At 40.2% G+C, this 13,274-nt stretch overlaps 2 protein-coding genes across 2 annotated transcripts; one reads left to right on the forward strand and one right to left on the reverse strand.

The window, feature by feature from the left end:
* The first annotated feature begins 212 nt into the window (after window positions 1-212).
* On the forward strand, window positions 213-1,966 carry bcas2 (BCAS2 pre-mRNA processing factor). The gene is made up of 7 exons (XM_058085797.1): window positions 213-423; window positions 819-911; window positions 983-1,053; window positions 1,123-1,284; window positions 1,362-1,412; window positions 1,501-1,581; window positions 1,661-1,966. The coding sequence occupies exons 1-7, from the start codon at window positions 331-333 to the stop codon at window positions 1,785-1,787; spliced, it is 678 nt and encodes a 225-aa protein (XP_057941780.1). The 5' UTR covers window positions 213-330; the 3' UTR covers window positions 1,788-1,966.
* A 4,171-nt stretch (window positions 1,967-6,137) lies between these two features.
* otud3 (OTU deubiquitinase 3) lies at window positions 6,138-12,445 on the reverse strand. Its single transcript, XM_058084428.1, has 8 exons — window positions 12,309-12,445; window positions 11,604-11,835; window positions 10,467-10,615; window positions 10,263-10,375; window positions 10,059-10,181; window positions 8,218-8,350; window positions 7,935-8,122; window positions 6,138-6,774 (listed from the first exon to the last, which is right to left on the reverse strand). Exons 2-8 carry the CDS (start codon window positions 11,807-11,809, stop codon window positions 6,616-6,618), a joined length of 1,071 nt encoding a protein of 356 aa, XP_057940411.1. The 5' UTR covers window positions 11,810-11,835; window positions 12,309-12,445; the 3' UTR covers window positions 6,138-6,615.
* Between the last annotated feature and the right edge of the window lie 829 nt (window positions 12,446-13,274).

Below are 13,274 nucleotides of genomic sequence, written 5' to 3' on the forward strand. Positions count from 1 at the left end.
CTTCCATAAAACACAATGAAGAGCCAAAGAAGAAAAAAACAGGCGGAAAAGAATGTTTTAATGCATTTTATTAAAGCCGAAATAAACACATTTTGTTTAATGTGTGTGTGTGTTTCGTTTTGATTTTCACTCTTAAGTACACACACTGCAGATACACTCCATACCAGTAGATAGCGGTATGCAAGTAAAATATTGGTAGCGCCCCGCCATAAACAACAAGAAGGAAGTACGGGGGTGTGGAACCGGAAATACGTAAATGCTACAAGAAAAGCGGCTACGTTTAAGAAGACACAGTTATTATTAGTTGTGTGTAATTAGATTAATATTATTATGGCTGGAACTGCTTCAGTTGCGGGTGATGTGTTTGTTGATGCTTTACCTTATTTCGACCAAGGTTACGATGCTGCCGGTGTTAGAGAAGCGGTGAGTAAAGTGTTTCTGTCGGGAGAGCTAGCATGATGTTAGCCGCGTGAGGCATATGCATGAAAAATATACTTGACTTTCTGATCATTAAAATAATGCAAGTGGATACTCTGACTTTTAAAACAGATCGAATAAGGCATCGAATTAAAGTTAAAGTTATGTTTTATCAGAATTGATCACAGACTTGATTTTACAAATATCAAAATTTTCAATGCGACAATTGGATAAAAAGTATGGATCGGCCACTGGCTTCAGTTGCAGAAGGCTGTGGAAAAGCTTGGAATTATATAAATAATATATTCAAAATTGACAGGCCACAAGTTAAACACTTACAGTTAATGTATGTGATCGGTATCTGCGCATCCGTGTCAAAACGTTCAATTTCTTTCCTAAAGGCTGCAGCATTAGTGGAGGAGGAGACCAGAAGATACAGACCAACTAAGAACTACCTAAGCTACCTGGCAACACCTGATTTTTCTGCTTTTGAGGTGAGAAACCTGAAACTGAAAACTCCTTAGTGCTTCAAATATAGCACAATTGGCTTCTTGTCACCCTCCAGACTGAAATCATGAAGAATGAATTTGAGCGCCTGGCATCCCGGCAGCCCATGGAGCTCTTGAGTATGAAGAGGTGAGTAATATGCGTCCATTTTGAAGAATATTTGTGGTACTCAAAATTATCATCCATTGTTTTGTGGAGGTATGAACTGCCAGCGCCGTCTTCGGGTCAGAAAAACGACATAACTGCTTGGCACGAGTGTGTGAACAACTCCATGGCCCAGCTGGAGCACCAGGCGGTTCGCATTGAGAACCTGGAGCTCATGTCGCAGTACGGAACCAACGCGTGGAAAGTTTATAACGAGTAAGAAAAATGGATGATTGCTTTGTTTGTTCCGAAGATGACTAACACGGCTCTTTTTCTTCTTCTTCTTCCTTTAGTAACCTTGCGTACATGATCGAAATGGCACAAAAGGAACTTCAGAAGTTCAGGTGAACGGTTGCTCGGACATGAGATATCCTCTCAAGTGGAATTGATTATTTATTTCTTTTTTTTTTTGTCTAACACACACACACACAGGAAGCAAATTCAAGATTTAAACTGGCAGCGTAAAAACGACCAATTAGGAGGAGGAGCCAAACTGCGAGAGTTGGAGTCAAAGTATGTAGCCTCCAGCTAAACTTAATTTTTTTTGTTGTTGTTGTTGACTTTAAACCGTTTGTGCTTCTCCTCCAAACAGCTGGGTGTCCCTGGTGAGCAAGAACTACGAGATCGAGCGAGCCATTGTTCAGCTAGAAAATGAAATTGGCCAACTGAAACAACAGCAAGGGGACGAGAACAAGGAAAACATCAGGCAGGACTTCTGATGTTCAGAAAAGACTGCTTGAGGTTTGGAAATCCAGCTACATATGGAGGAAGGATGAATGAAAACATATTTTTAACTTGATTGTGGACATTGTTGACGGACTTCCTTTCAAATTCTCAAAGCACATTCATGTTTTTGTATGCCATTTTAATAAAGTTAAACATTATTTCTTAAAATAGATTTTCCTTGTGTTTACATTTGGTTGTATTTTTATCCATGGATCAACACAACCCTTATAGCCTAATTATCTGGCAACACAAGTTAGTCCATCTCTATCTTGTTACTGGAATCCTCCTCCATGATGACATGCGACTTGTGTTGCCAGATGTACAATAAAGGTTGCGTGTTGACTGATTTTCAGTGCATAGAAAATTTATACCGCTATACAAGCTGCACACTGCCTACTCTAAAATATATCCAACTTGACTTTTTGTAGTATCGTCACTTTAGAACACGGGTGGGCAAAAGTTTTGATTCGCGGGCCAAATTGATTTAGGGAAATAGATAGATAGCCAACGAAATGTTGTAGCCTGGCTCCCGCATAATAATAAATAATAGTAATAATAATGTGGAGAATAAATAGATGACATCAAATATGAACAATGTACAGCGTAAACAGTAATTTGCACAAATAATTTAGAATTATCTGAAATAAATTAAAGAAAGATAATGTTGATTAAATCGTGCTGAAAATGCCAAAAATCACAGAACACCGGTGGGCAAACTTTCTGATTCGTGGGCCAAATTGATTTAAGGAAATTGACGGGGGGGGCCAGACTATATATTTTACACATATAATTCTTAACAGTCCATCTGGAATTATTGTATCTATAAAAGTGTCATGCAATCTGCTATATGTGCTTGTGCCCCTTTTTTCAGGAGCACTTTGTAAACAGCAGACCAAATAACTAAATTGATATAAAAAAAAAAAGCTACGTCGACCATCAAAAGGTTGGCTCAAGCCATGACGCCAGGTTGTACGTTTAAATTAAATACTTTAGAAAGAACAGGCGGGCTGTATTCAAACACTTGGCGGACCGGATGTGGCCCCCGGGCCGTAGCTTGCACATCCCTGCTTTTGAAGCTATACCGGAGGAAATGTTTCCGAGATACGGTACTATCTATTCCATTGTCTAAAAGTATGTGATTGAATTGTACTAGAAGTATCCCATCATGTATTGCTATTCTTAGGCTTAGTCTTCCATGCTGGCGTCCAATTAATGGGATTAGTCAAGTGGGAGCACTCCTGGCGACAAGGTTTAAACTTCAATGACTCATATGTTCAATGACGTGAAATTCTGATGCTTCCTCTTAAAAAGTCAATAGCGTCTAATTAGGTTACATCTCCGCAATAATCGGCGAAAGCTTCTCAGGCTGCTTCACCTCAAGGAGATCCGTGTCCTGACAACGACAGTTACAGCGTCACGTCAACACCACGGCCCCGCTGTGTTTTGGCAAAAATGGGAATATGATGATTGTGGAAATTAAGTTATTTGCAGGGAACTGTATACAGTAGCGGGTATGCTGGAGCCTATCCCAGCTTCATCAGGTGAGAGGTAGGGCACACCTACAAACATTAAACAATATAAACATTCACACTCAAGTTGTATGTTCCATACATTAACATTTATCTTAATTTGTCATTAATCAGAAAGTCACCAGCAAAATACCACAAATGTTGTATTTCCACTTTTGTTAGAATAATTTTTTAATGTACAGTGAAGAAAATAAGTATTTGAACACCCTGCTATTTTGCTATTTCTCCCACTTAGAAATCATGGAGGGGTCTGAAATTTTCATCGTAGGTGCATGTCCACTGTGAGAGAGATAAACTAAAAAGAAAAATCCAGAAATCACAATGCATGATTTTTTAACAATTTATTTGTGTGATACAGCTGCAAATAAGTATTTGAACACCTGAGAAAATGAATGTTAATATTTGGTACAGTAGCCTTTGTTTGCTATTACAGAGGTCAAACGTTTCCTGTAGTTTTTCACCAGGTTTGCACACACTGCAGGAGGGATCTTGGCCCACTCCTCCACACAGATCTTCTCTAGATCAGTCAGGTTTCTGGGCTGTCGCTGAGAAACACGGAGTTTGAGCTCCCTCCAAAGATTTTCGATTGGGTTCAGGTCTGGAGACTGGCTGGGCCATGCTAGAACCTTGATATGCTTCTTACGGAGCCACTCCTTGGTTTTCCTGGCTGTGTGCTTCGGGTCGTTGTCGTGTTGGAAGACCCAGCCACGACCCATCTTCAATGCTCTGACAGAGGGAAGGAGGTTGTTCCCCAAAATCTCACAATACACGGCCCCAGTCATCCTCTCTTTAATGCAGTGCACTCGTCCTGTCCCATGTGCAGAAAAACACCCCCAAAGCATGATGCTACCACCCCCATGCTTCACAGTAGGGATGGTGTTCTTCGGATTGTACTCTTCATTCTTCTTCCTCCAAACACGCTTATTGGAATTATGACCAAAAAGTTCTATTTTGGTCTCATCTGACCATAAAACTTTCTCCCATGACTCCTCTGTATCATCCAAATGGTCATATGCAAACTTAAGACGGGCCTTGACATGTGCTGGTTTAAGCAGGGGAACCTTTCGTGCCATGCATGATTTCACATCATGACGTCTTAGTGTATTACCTACAGTAACCTTGGAAACGGTGGTCCCAGCTCTTTTCAGGTCATTGACCAAGTCCTGTCGTGTAGTTCTGGGCTGATTCCTCACCTTTCTTAGAATCATTGAGACCCCACGAGGTGATATCTTGCATGGGGCTCCACTCCGATTGAGATTGACCGTCATGTTTAGCTTCTTCCATTTTCTAATGATAGCTCCAACAGTGGACCTTTTTTCACCAAGCTGCTTGGTAATTGCTCCGTAGCCCTTTCCAGCCTTGTGGAGGTGTACAATTTTGTCTCTGGTGTCTTTGGACAGCTCTTTGGTCTTCGCCATGTTACAAGTTAAAGTCTTACTGATTGTATGGGGTGGACAGGTGTCTTTATGCAGCTAACGACCTCAAACAGGTGCATCTGATTCAGGATGATACATGGAGTGCAGGTGGACTTCTAATGGGCAGACTAACAGGTCTTTCAGGGTCAGAATTCTAGATGATACACAGGTGTTCAAATACTTATTTGCAGCTGTATCACACAAATAAATTGTTAAAAAATCATGCCCTCCATGATTTCTAAGTGGGAGAAATAGCAAAATAGCAGGGTGTTCAAATACTTATTTTCTTCACTGTATTTTTATGTGTATTTGTATTACGGAATCAACCAACCCTGGTATCATCATCCTCCTTGAACCAGGAAGAAGACTGCTAAAAGCTTCAGGTGGAATTTACTTGCTCATGATGAGTCATGATGGAACATTCCATCCTTCCTGGTAGAAAAAAAAATGGTACGGCACCTTTGTGTTATCCTCCTTGAACCAGGAAGTGGCCTTCTAACTGACAGGTGTATGGACAAACACAAATTTAGTTTGTACAATGTTTGTTGGAAGAAAATGTCCATGGTAATTTATGTTCTAATGAGGATTAAGCGGCATAGAAAATGGATGGATGGATGGATGGATAATGTATGTCAGAACATGTCTCGATTTTCATGGATAAATTAAGCCAGGATAACAAAGATTCATTCATTTTCTACCGCTTATCCTCACAAGGGTCGCGGGGGTGCTGGAGCCTATCCCAGCTGTCTTCAGGCAAGAGACACATATAGACAAACAACCATTCACACTCACATTCATACCTATGGACATTTTGGAGTCGCCAATTAACCTAGCATGTTTTTGGAATGTGGGAGGAAACCGGAGTACCCGGAGAAAACCCACGCATGCACGGGGAGAACATGCGAACTCCACACAGAGATGGCTGAGGGTGGGATTGAACCCTGGTCTCTTCGTTGTGAGGTCTGTGTGCTAACCACTCGACTGCCGTGCAGCCAAGTTCATTCATTTTCTACCGCTTTTCCTCACGAGGGTCGCTGGAGCCTATCCCAGCTGTCTTCGGGCGAGAGGCGGGGTACACCCTGGACTGGTCGCCAGCCAATCACAGGGCACATAAAGACAAACAACCATTCACACTCACATTCATACCTATGGACAATTTGGAGTCGCCAATTAACCTAGCATGTTTTTGGAATGTGGGAGGACGGGGAGAACATGCAAACTCCACACAGAGATGGCCGAGGGTGGAATAACAAAGATATTCCGGCTTAATCCCTTACCCTAGTTTTGTGCAACGGTTTTCTTGCCTATGCCGACATCTCAAGCACAAGAAGTATCTTCATATTACAAATAAAACTGTAAAAATGAGAATCAACATAAAAACGCTAAAAATACAGGATAATTTGCTGCACACACAAAGAATACATTTATTGCCACATCCTTTTATACAGGGTGCATGATAGGTTAGTTGTTTGCCCCGCCTCTCTCCCTTCTTGTTCTTCCTTTTTTTTTTGCTTAGATGGAACAAGGATCTGGGAAGAAGGATTTGACCATTTGAAAAATAAAACATTGTTTTCAAATGAAAACAAATGTGCTTAGCTGCGTGAAATAATGGTCAAAAAAAAAAAAGCTCCATGTCCAGCACAGGAAGGGATGTGGTCATGTGACCCAAACACACAGGAAAAATGCTAATCAGAAAAAGAATACATAGCGGCAAAGTCTGTCACGTGTTCTGCAGGCACTCTTTAACGTTTGTAGGAAAGTCACCGACTGGACTTCCTGCGTCAGATTTGACTTCTATGCAAAACTGTGTGGAAAGCATCAGCCACCAGCAGCGAGAACAGCAGTAGGGTTCCTTGGTTGTTTTTGTTGTTGTTACCTTATATGCTGAGTGTGTTCAGAGCTGGTACTAAAGTGACAGCTTCTGGAACGTTCTGGTTCTGGTCTCCTCTACTGTGGAGGGCCTTGAATCGATGGCGCTCTTCTTGACGTTTCTTCTTCTCTTGCCGCTGCTGTTCTTTCCTCTGCTTGTTGGAGACCTGAGGCAGAAAAGATAGTAATGTAATACTTTGCTTCTTACTGCTCCTTTTCAGACATGTGTAGTAATGAGGTGTTGTGTATGTATGTGTGTATATATATGTATGTATATACGTATATATACGTACATAGTATGTATATATGTGTATGTATGCTGCGTGTATATATATGTGTGTGTGTGTATATATGTGTAAGTATATAAGTAGATATTGTAAGTGTATTGTATTGTAAGTGTATATGTGAGAAACATCAATGTAACATAGTATGCATATGGATGGATGGATGGATGGATAGATGGATGGATGGATGGATGGATAGATGGATGGATAACTAGATAGATAGACTGACTAGCTAGCTAGTTATCTAGTTAGCTAACTAGCTAGCTAGCTAGTAGCTAGCTAGTAGCTGGCTAGTTATCTAGCTGGCTAGCTAGCTAGTAGCTAGCTAGTAGCTGGCTAGTTATCTAGCTGGCTAGTTATCTAGCTAGCTAGTAGCTGGCTAGTTAGATAACTAGCTAGTAGCTGGCTAGTTATCTAGCTAGTAGCTGGCTAGTTATCTAGCTAGCTAGCAGCTAGCTAGTTATCTAGCTAGCAAGCTAGTTATTGCTAGCTAGATACATAGACTTTCTTTATTGTCATTGCACAATTGCCAACGAAATGTCGTTGCCTGGCTCCCGCATAATAAATAATAATAATAATAATAATAATAATAATAATAATAATAATAATAATAATAATAATAATAATAATAATAATAATAATAATAATAATAATAATGTGGAGATTAAATAGATGACATCAAATATGAACAATGTCCAGTGTAAACAGTAATTTGTACAAATAATTTTAATGATTTAGAATAATCTGAAATAAATTAAGAAAGAAAGATAATGTTGATTAAATTGCGCTGAAAATGCCAAAAATCACAGCAATAAGATCTATAATAAGATTTAATAAGGACTTAAGTTGTATTTGCTGTTTAAAAATACACATTTATGATTATACAAAAGTGGAGAATGGAGATGTATCTACATATATGTTAGGTTTGAAGAATACTATGTTGTCTACAATGTGTATTGTCAACTAAAATAATAATTCAAAGACGGTAAATTATTGTTATATTAACCTTACACAAAGCACGACTACAACACGGGACGCCCTACCTTAAGTTTATTTATGTTGCTGCTGTCTGCTGCTTGTTTGTGTTGACTGCTTTGTGACGTTGCATCTGTGCAGACTGAGCAGGATCCAGGTCCACAGTCACCCTGGCAGGACAGGTTCAGCGTGGAGCCTACAAGCCATTCTGAATTAATGGTGGCTGCACTCAATTGCAGCAGGTTCTCCTCATCACCTGAAGAAGAAGAAGAAGTTACGTATATGAGTGTTGCTGTTCACATACGACAAAACATGTTTTTTTTTTCTCAGCAGCTAATGAGACAAACTAACCCCGTGTCCCTCGGTTCCTGATGGAGCTTAGTATCACATTGTCGTCTTCTGAGCCTGCTGGGGAGGATTTTTCCTGTCGCCCTCTCTGGCCGTCCCCGAATTCCCGTTGCTGGCCCTGTGAGTTCTGCAGATTCTGGGAGGGGCAAAATACATTAAGATCACATCACTTTTTTTGTTTTTTTTAAAGACAAATACAACAATAATTTAATATATAGGGCTGCATGGCGGTAAGATACTGCAACTATTACACATTATCATCAATATGTGTATCAGCATGGATAATATCACACCATGCAACGTTGTTATAGGTTTATTTTTAGAGGGCTTCATAGGCAAAATAGGTGTATCCCAATGACAGTGTTGTAAGCTAGCTGAAATTAACTTGTTTTCTCATGTTTTAAAGCACAGAAAAGGGAAACAAATATGTGTTCATGTTTCACATCAGGATTGTGAATCATGGGCAAAATTATTTAAAAAAAAATTCATTGATAAGAATTAAGGTATTTTTATTGGTTATTCACAAATAAAGCACATTTCATCTCTAAGAAAAAAAACGAATTATCTCATCAGGCGGTGGTTGAGTGGTTAGCGCGCAGGCCTCACAGCTAGGAGACCCGAGTTCAATTCCACCATCTCTGTGTGGAGTTTGCATGTTCTCCCCGTGCATGCGTGGGTTTTCTCCGGGTACTCCGGTTTCCTCCCACATTCCAAAAAACATGCTAGGTTAATTGCCGACTCCAAATTATCCATAGGTATGAATGTGAGTGTGAATGGTTGTTTGTCTATATGTGCCCTGTGATTGGCTGGCCACCAGTCCAGGGTGTACCCCACTTCTTGCGCGAAGACAGCTGGGATAGGCTCCAGCACCACCGCGACCCTCGTTAGGATAAGCGGTAGAAAAGGAATGAATTTAATACTTAATAGTTATTTTGACCATAGTGATGATAGTTTTGTATTTGCTGTATTGTGATGCATTGGATGAATAATAAACTATAAGATTAATTCATGCAATTAATTCAGGCTGAACAAGTTTCTTATTACCTGTATACACATTTACGTACATGATTCATGTTATTCAACTACATTTAAATATATATTTATTATTTTAATATAAAATAAATAAAGTGGTGTGAATGTCATGCATGGTCCATGTGCCGTACTGTTTACAATGAACTCATCAGCGCTATTAATGCCGGATGACTTTACTCCTTACCACTATTACAACAATGGTTCTGTTGCTGCTGTGTTGTGCAATATACAAATAAATACAAAGTGGTTAATGAGGGCTAAATTATGTTTTCTAATTTCTCAGGCACACATAAAAGTCACCTGTTATAATTTATGAGTTTTTATGACAATTGTGTATTTTCTCTATTATTCATTCATTTTCTACCGCTTTTCCCCATGAGGGTCGCAGGGGTGCTGGAGCCTATCCCAGCTGTCTTCAGGCAAGAGCCGGGGTACTGGTCGCCAGCCAATCACAGGGCACATATAGACAAACAACCATTCACACTCACATTCATACCTATGGACAATTTGGAGTCGCTAATTAACCTAGCATGTTTTTGGAATGTGGGAGGAAACCGGAGTACCCGGAGAAAACCCACGCATGCACGGGGAGAACATGCAAACTCCACACAGAAATGGCCAGGGTGGAATTGAACCCTAGTCTCCTAGCTGTGAGGTCAGCGCACTAACCACTTGACCGCCGTGCAGCCCATTTTCTCGATTATTCATCAAAGTTGAACTATTTATGAGTAAAATTGAAAGTGCTATGTAGGATGATTTAGCTCCAGTATCTGTCCGTAAATTCTTGTACCTTTCATTACCAGTGTCCATACCTGAATGCGTAGCTGAACAGGGCTCTCGGAGTTGTCGCCGATGCGCCTCACACTATCGTAATGATCCCCATAGCGGTAAGCAATATGCAACTCTCGGCACACGTGTTTATCCGTGCCGTTTATCTGCCAACAGACCCACAAAGTCCTCAATCAAAACGCCGAAGGATTTCACCTAGCATTAATTATGCAACAATTGGTTCTCACCTCCCAAAGTGGTGTGTTAAGCTGATGGATGACCACTTTCACTTGCTGACTTCGGGCAAAAGCCACAATAGCGTCATTGCCTGCAAAGGTTCCAGGCTGTGCTAGGTTGGATACTTAAAGGGCAAAAGAAAGATATATTTTATTATTTTATAATAATAATTACTATTATTAACAGTGTTAGCAATGGAATCATTTTTTTCTTACAGTGCTGTGCAAAAGGAATGTCGTCCTCAACAAAGGGTTCAAAATCTTGTCTGTGGGACATCATGTACTGGACGGTTTCCTGACGGAGCTGCAGGTGAGATCTGGAGTGTCCCTCCAACTGGTCTCCAAGAGCTCTGAACAGGCAGTTCCTGGAGTAACATAATGGAAACCAGTATGACACATGACCAGGTGCTACGGTGTTGCATTGTGGAATCAGTACAATCAGGCTTGTATAGGTACAGTAAACCTCGGATATATCAGACTCGGATATATCGGAAATTCGCTCACAACGGACAGATAAAAAAGAACCGTTTTTTCTGTAATGCATTTCCAATAAAAATTCATTGCATATATCGGATTTTTTATAATGGATTTCGCCTATTTCAGACAAAATCTCCAGTCCCGTTCCAATGCATTTCCATTAAATTTCCCTCACATATATCGGATGGCCGCATCGTTATGCTAATCTTGTTGATGTCACTGGCTATTGTCTTTCTCCTGGCTCCAGATTTAGGACAAATATAAAAGTGAGTGACGTCAATAATACTAGCACAGCAGTGAATGAGATCTTAACCTCACTATTGGAAATAACGTAGGCCTGACGGGCGTAACAGGACCTAGCTTAATTAACAATTTGTTATGCTCAGAGTCCAATAAAATTAAATTCTCATTACCTTACGTCTCTTTTCATTGCCCAGTCCAGGTACATTGGAAACATAGTCAAGGAAGTGCCTTTTTATAACGGATAAAATCCGATTTACGCATATACCGGATATAAATCCGATATATGCGTAAAAATGACATTTTCCGGTATACGCATATAACGGATTTCGCTTATATCGGACAAAACCAGTGGGAACAATTGAATCCGATATATCCGAGGTTTACTGTATTTCATTATGGAATGAATACGCTCAGAATGTTGTTTTTTTTCACATTACCATACTGTGCTGCCTGCTATGGACCCTTACAGACAAACAGACTTGAAAACCTTGAACCCAAACTGACCGGTTGACGCACTTGTGGGTTGTTTCAGGCGTCAAGTAAATGATCATGATCATTTGAAAACTACACTGTAGTGCAGGCACTTCCTTGTTAAATTATAATGCCTAAATGATGACGTCTTTTCTGACGTACCCATCACCGGGTACTTCTCTCAGCTTCAGTCCCAGCGCCTGCAGCTGATTAGAGAAGTTGATAAACTCGGCTCCTTCGTCGGCATCCTGAGGACGATTCTTGCGGTCCTTGGCGATGGCTCTTCTCGCAGCCCTTTCGTCCCGCTTTCGCTCCAGTTCATTCTTCTTGTTGCCTCGTGTCGGCTTTGCGGCGTGTTTCCTCGACATATTTTGCTGCAGTCGATTCTGCAGTCCTGCAAAACCAGTCACGGATATTAAGGTGGAGGAGCAATTTATGGAAACTTCCTGATGACAGAAACTGATCTAGTTATCAAAAAGCAACATCAGAACAAACGTGGAAGTTATTTAAAATCCAAAACTGTCTGAATTACTAAAACGAAATAAAAATCTTCAAAATCCTTCATTGGTTTATTTCCAATATTCATATAAACATAACTGACGACTGAACGATTAGACATTGATCCTTTTTAGTAAGCTCAACATCTATTTAAGTAGCTTAAACATAACTTTACGTGGAAATAAAAGGTAAAAAAAGCAACAATATGTTTAGGTTAATGTCGGTCCAAGCTACGTTCGAATAAATCAAGTTTAACAGCTATGCTAGCTGCTAGCATCAGCTGTCTTAATGATTACGTAAAAAGTCACAGCAAAGCGAACCCAAAGCAAACAACTGCAGAGTCAAACTCTAAATTAACGGGTTGCTTACTTTTCACGAAATTCCCTCGTAAATACGTCTCCTTAATTGTTTCTTTCGACGACGAAGGGAGCGATTATATTGCTTATGTCCGCACTGGAATGTTTACAACATAGCTTCCGCTTACGTCACGCCAACAAGGAAGTATGGATACTCGGATGAACCAAAATACATTTACGTCAATAATACTGTATACAATTTGCTAAATATATGGCTCAAAACTTAAAATTATTAAAAAATTATGTGATTAACTTATACTATGAATTTCTTTTAGAAATAAACAAAGAATCTAATCTATTTAATAGAGCTAATAATAAAGGGCAATTCCGTCTATCTTGTGAGTCATTCACACAGTAGACTGTGACTCAAAAAGGTTGTTAGAATTATGATTCCCCAAAAAAAATATCTGAAAAGCCTTCTGCTGCTCTCAGCTCTTTTCAAATCTACTCATCACCTTCTTCTCCTGACGACTCCACACAGTTGCAGAATGGCAATGTGCGGGGGAGGCGTGGGCCGAGAAGCAATAAACAGGATGTTTACTAAGGAAAAGTTGCAGCGAGACAAGCGCATGAAAATTGCATCTGTCGAAGCTAAGAAGCACAATGTGGCACATGTATGAAATAACACGTGCAGCTGCACAAGCTGATGAGTAGTTCAGATGGGGCGTTTTGCGTGTAAAAACAGCTGTCATGGCCTTAAGGACACCCATGCATACATGTGCTGCAATCAGCGTCAAGTCACCTGAGTGGAATAGAAGAGCAGTCAGCCGAGTATGGACAAAGCAACATTTCTATTTGTCTGTATACATGCTTGTTTGAGTGACACTAAAAATAACAGCTTGAAAGCCTGAGAGGTCTATATAGAGGTCTATATATATATGTATGTATACACTGATGTGGCCTATTTTATGTCTATTTACAGCATTTTCCAATTACTTGGGTCAGCACCTCCTTCTGCACTATCATAACTAAAAAAGCC

Source organism: Doryrhamphus excisus, chromosome 10, assembly GCF_030265055.1.
Source record: "Doryrhamphus excisus isolate RoL2022-K1 chromosome 10, RoL_Dexc_1.0, whole genome shotgun sequence".
NCBI classification, from domain to species: Eukaryota; Metazoa; Chordata; class Actinopteri; order Syngnathiformes; family Syngnathidae; genus Doryrhamphus; species Doryrhamphus excisus.

Bases quoted from the DNA above. Each gene is read 5' to 3' on its own strand.
- bcas2 (XM_058085797.1), top strand. From the start codon at position 331: ATGGCTGGAACTGCTTCAGTTGCGGGTGATGTGTTTGTTGATGCTTTA. The intron at 912-982 runs GTGAGAAACCTG...GTCACCCTCCAG, and splicing joins CTGATTTTTCTGCTTTTGAG to ACTGAAATCATGAAGAATGA. The intron at 1,285-1,361 runs GTAAGAAAAATG...TTCTTCCTTTAG, and splicing joins GCGTGGAAAGTTTATAACGA to TAACCTTGCGTACATGATCG.
- otud3 (XM_058084428.1), bottom strand. From the start codon at position 11,809: ATGTCGAGGAAACACGCCGCAAAGCCGACACGAGGCAACAAGAAGAAT. The intron at 10,376-10,466 runs GTAAGAAAAAAA...TTGCCCTTTAAG, and splicing joins CATTCCTTTTGCACAGCACT to TATCCAACCTAGCACAGCCT. The intron at 6,775-7,934 runs GTAGGGCGTCCC...TTTCTGCCTCAG, and splicing joins GCAACATAAATAAACTTAAG to GTCTCCAACAAGCAGAGGAA.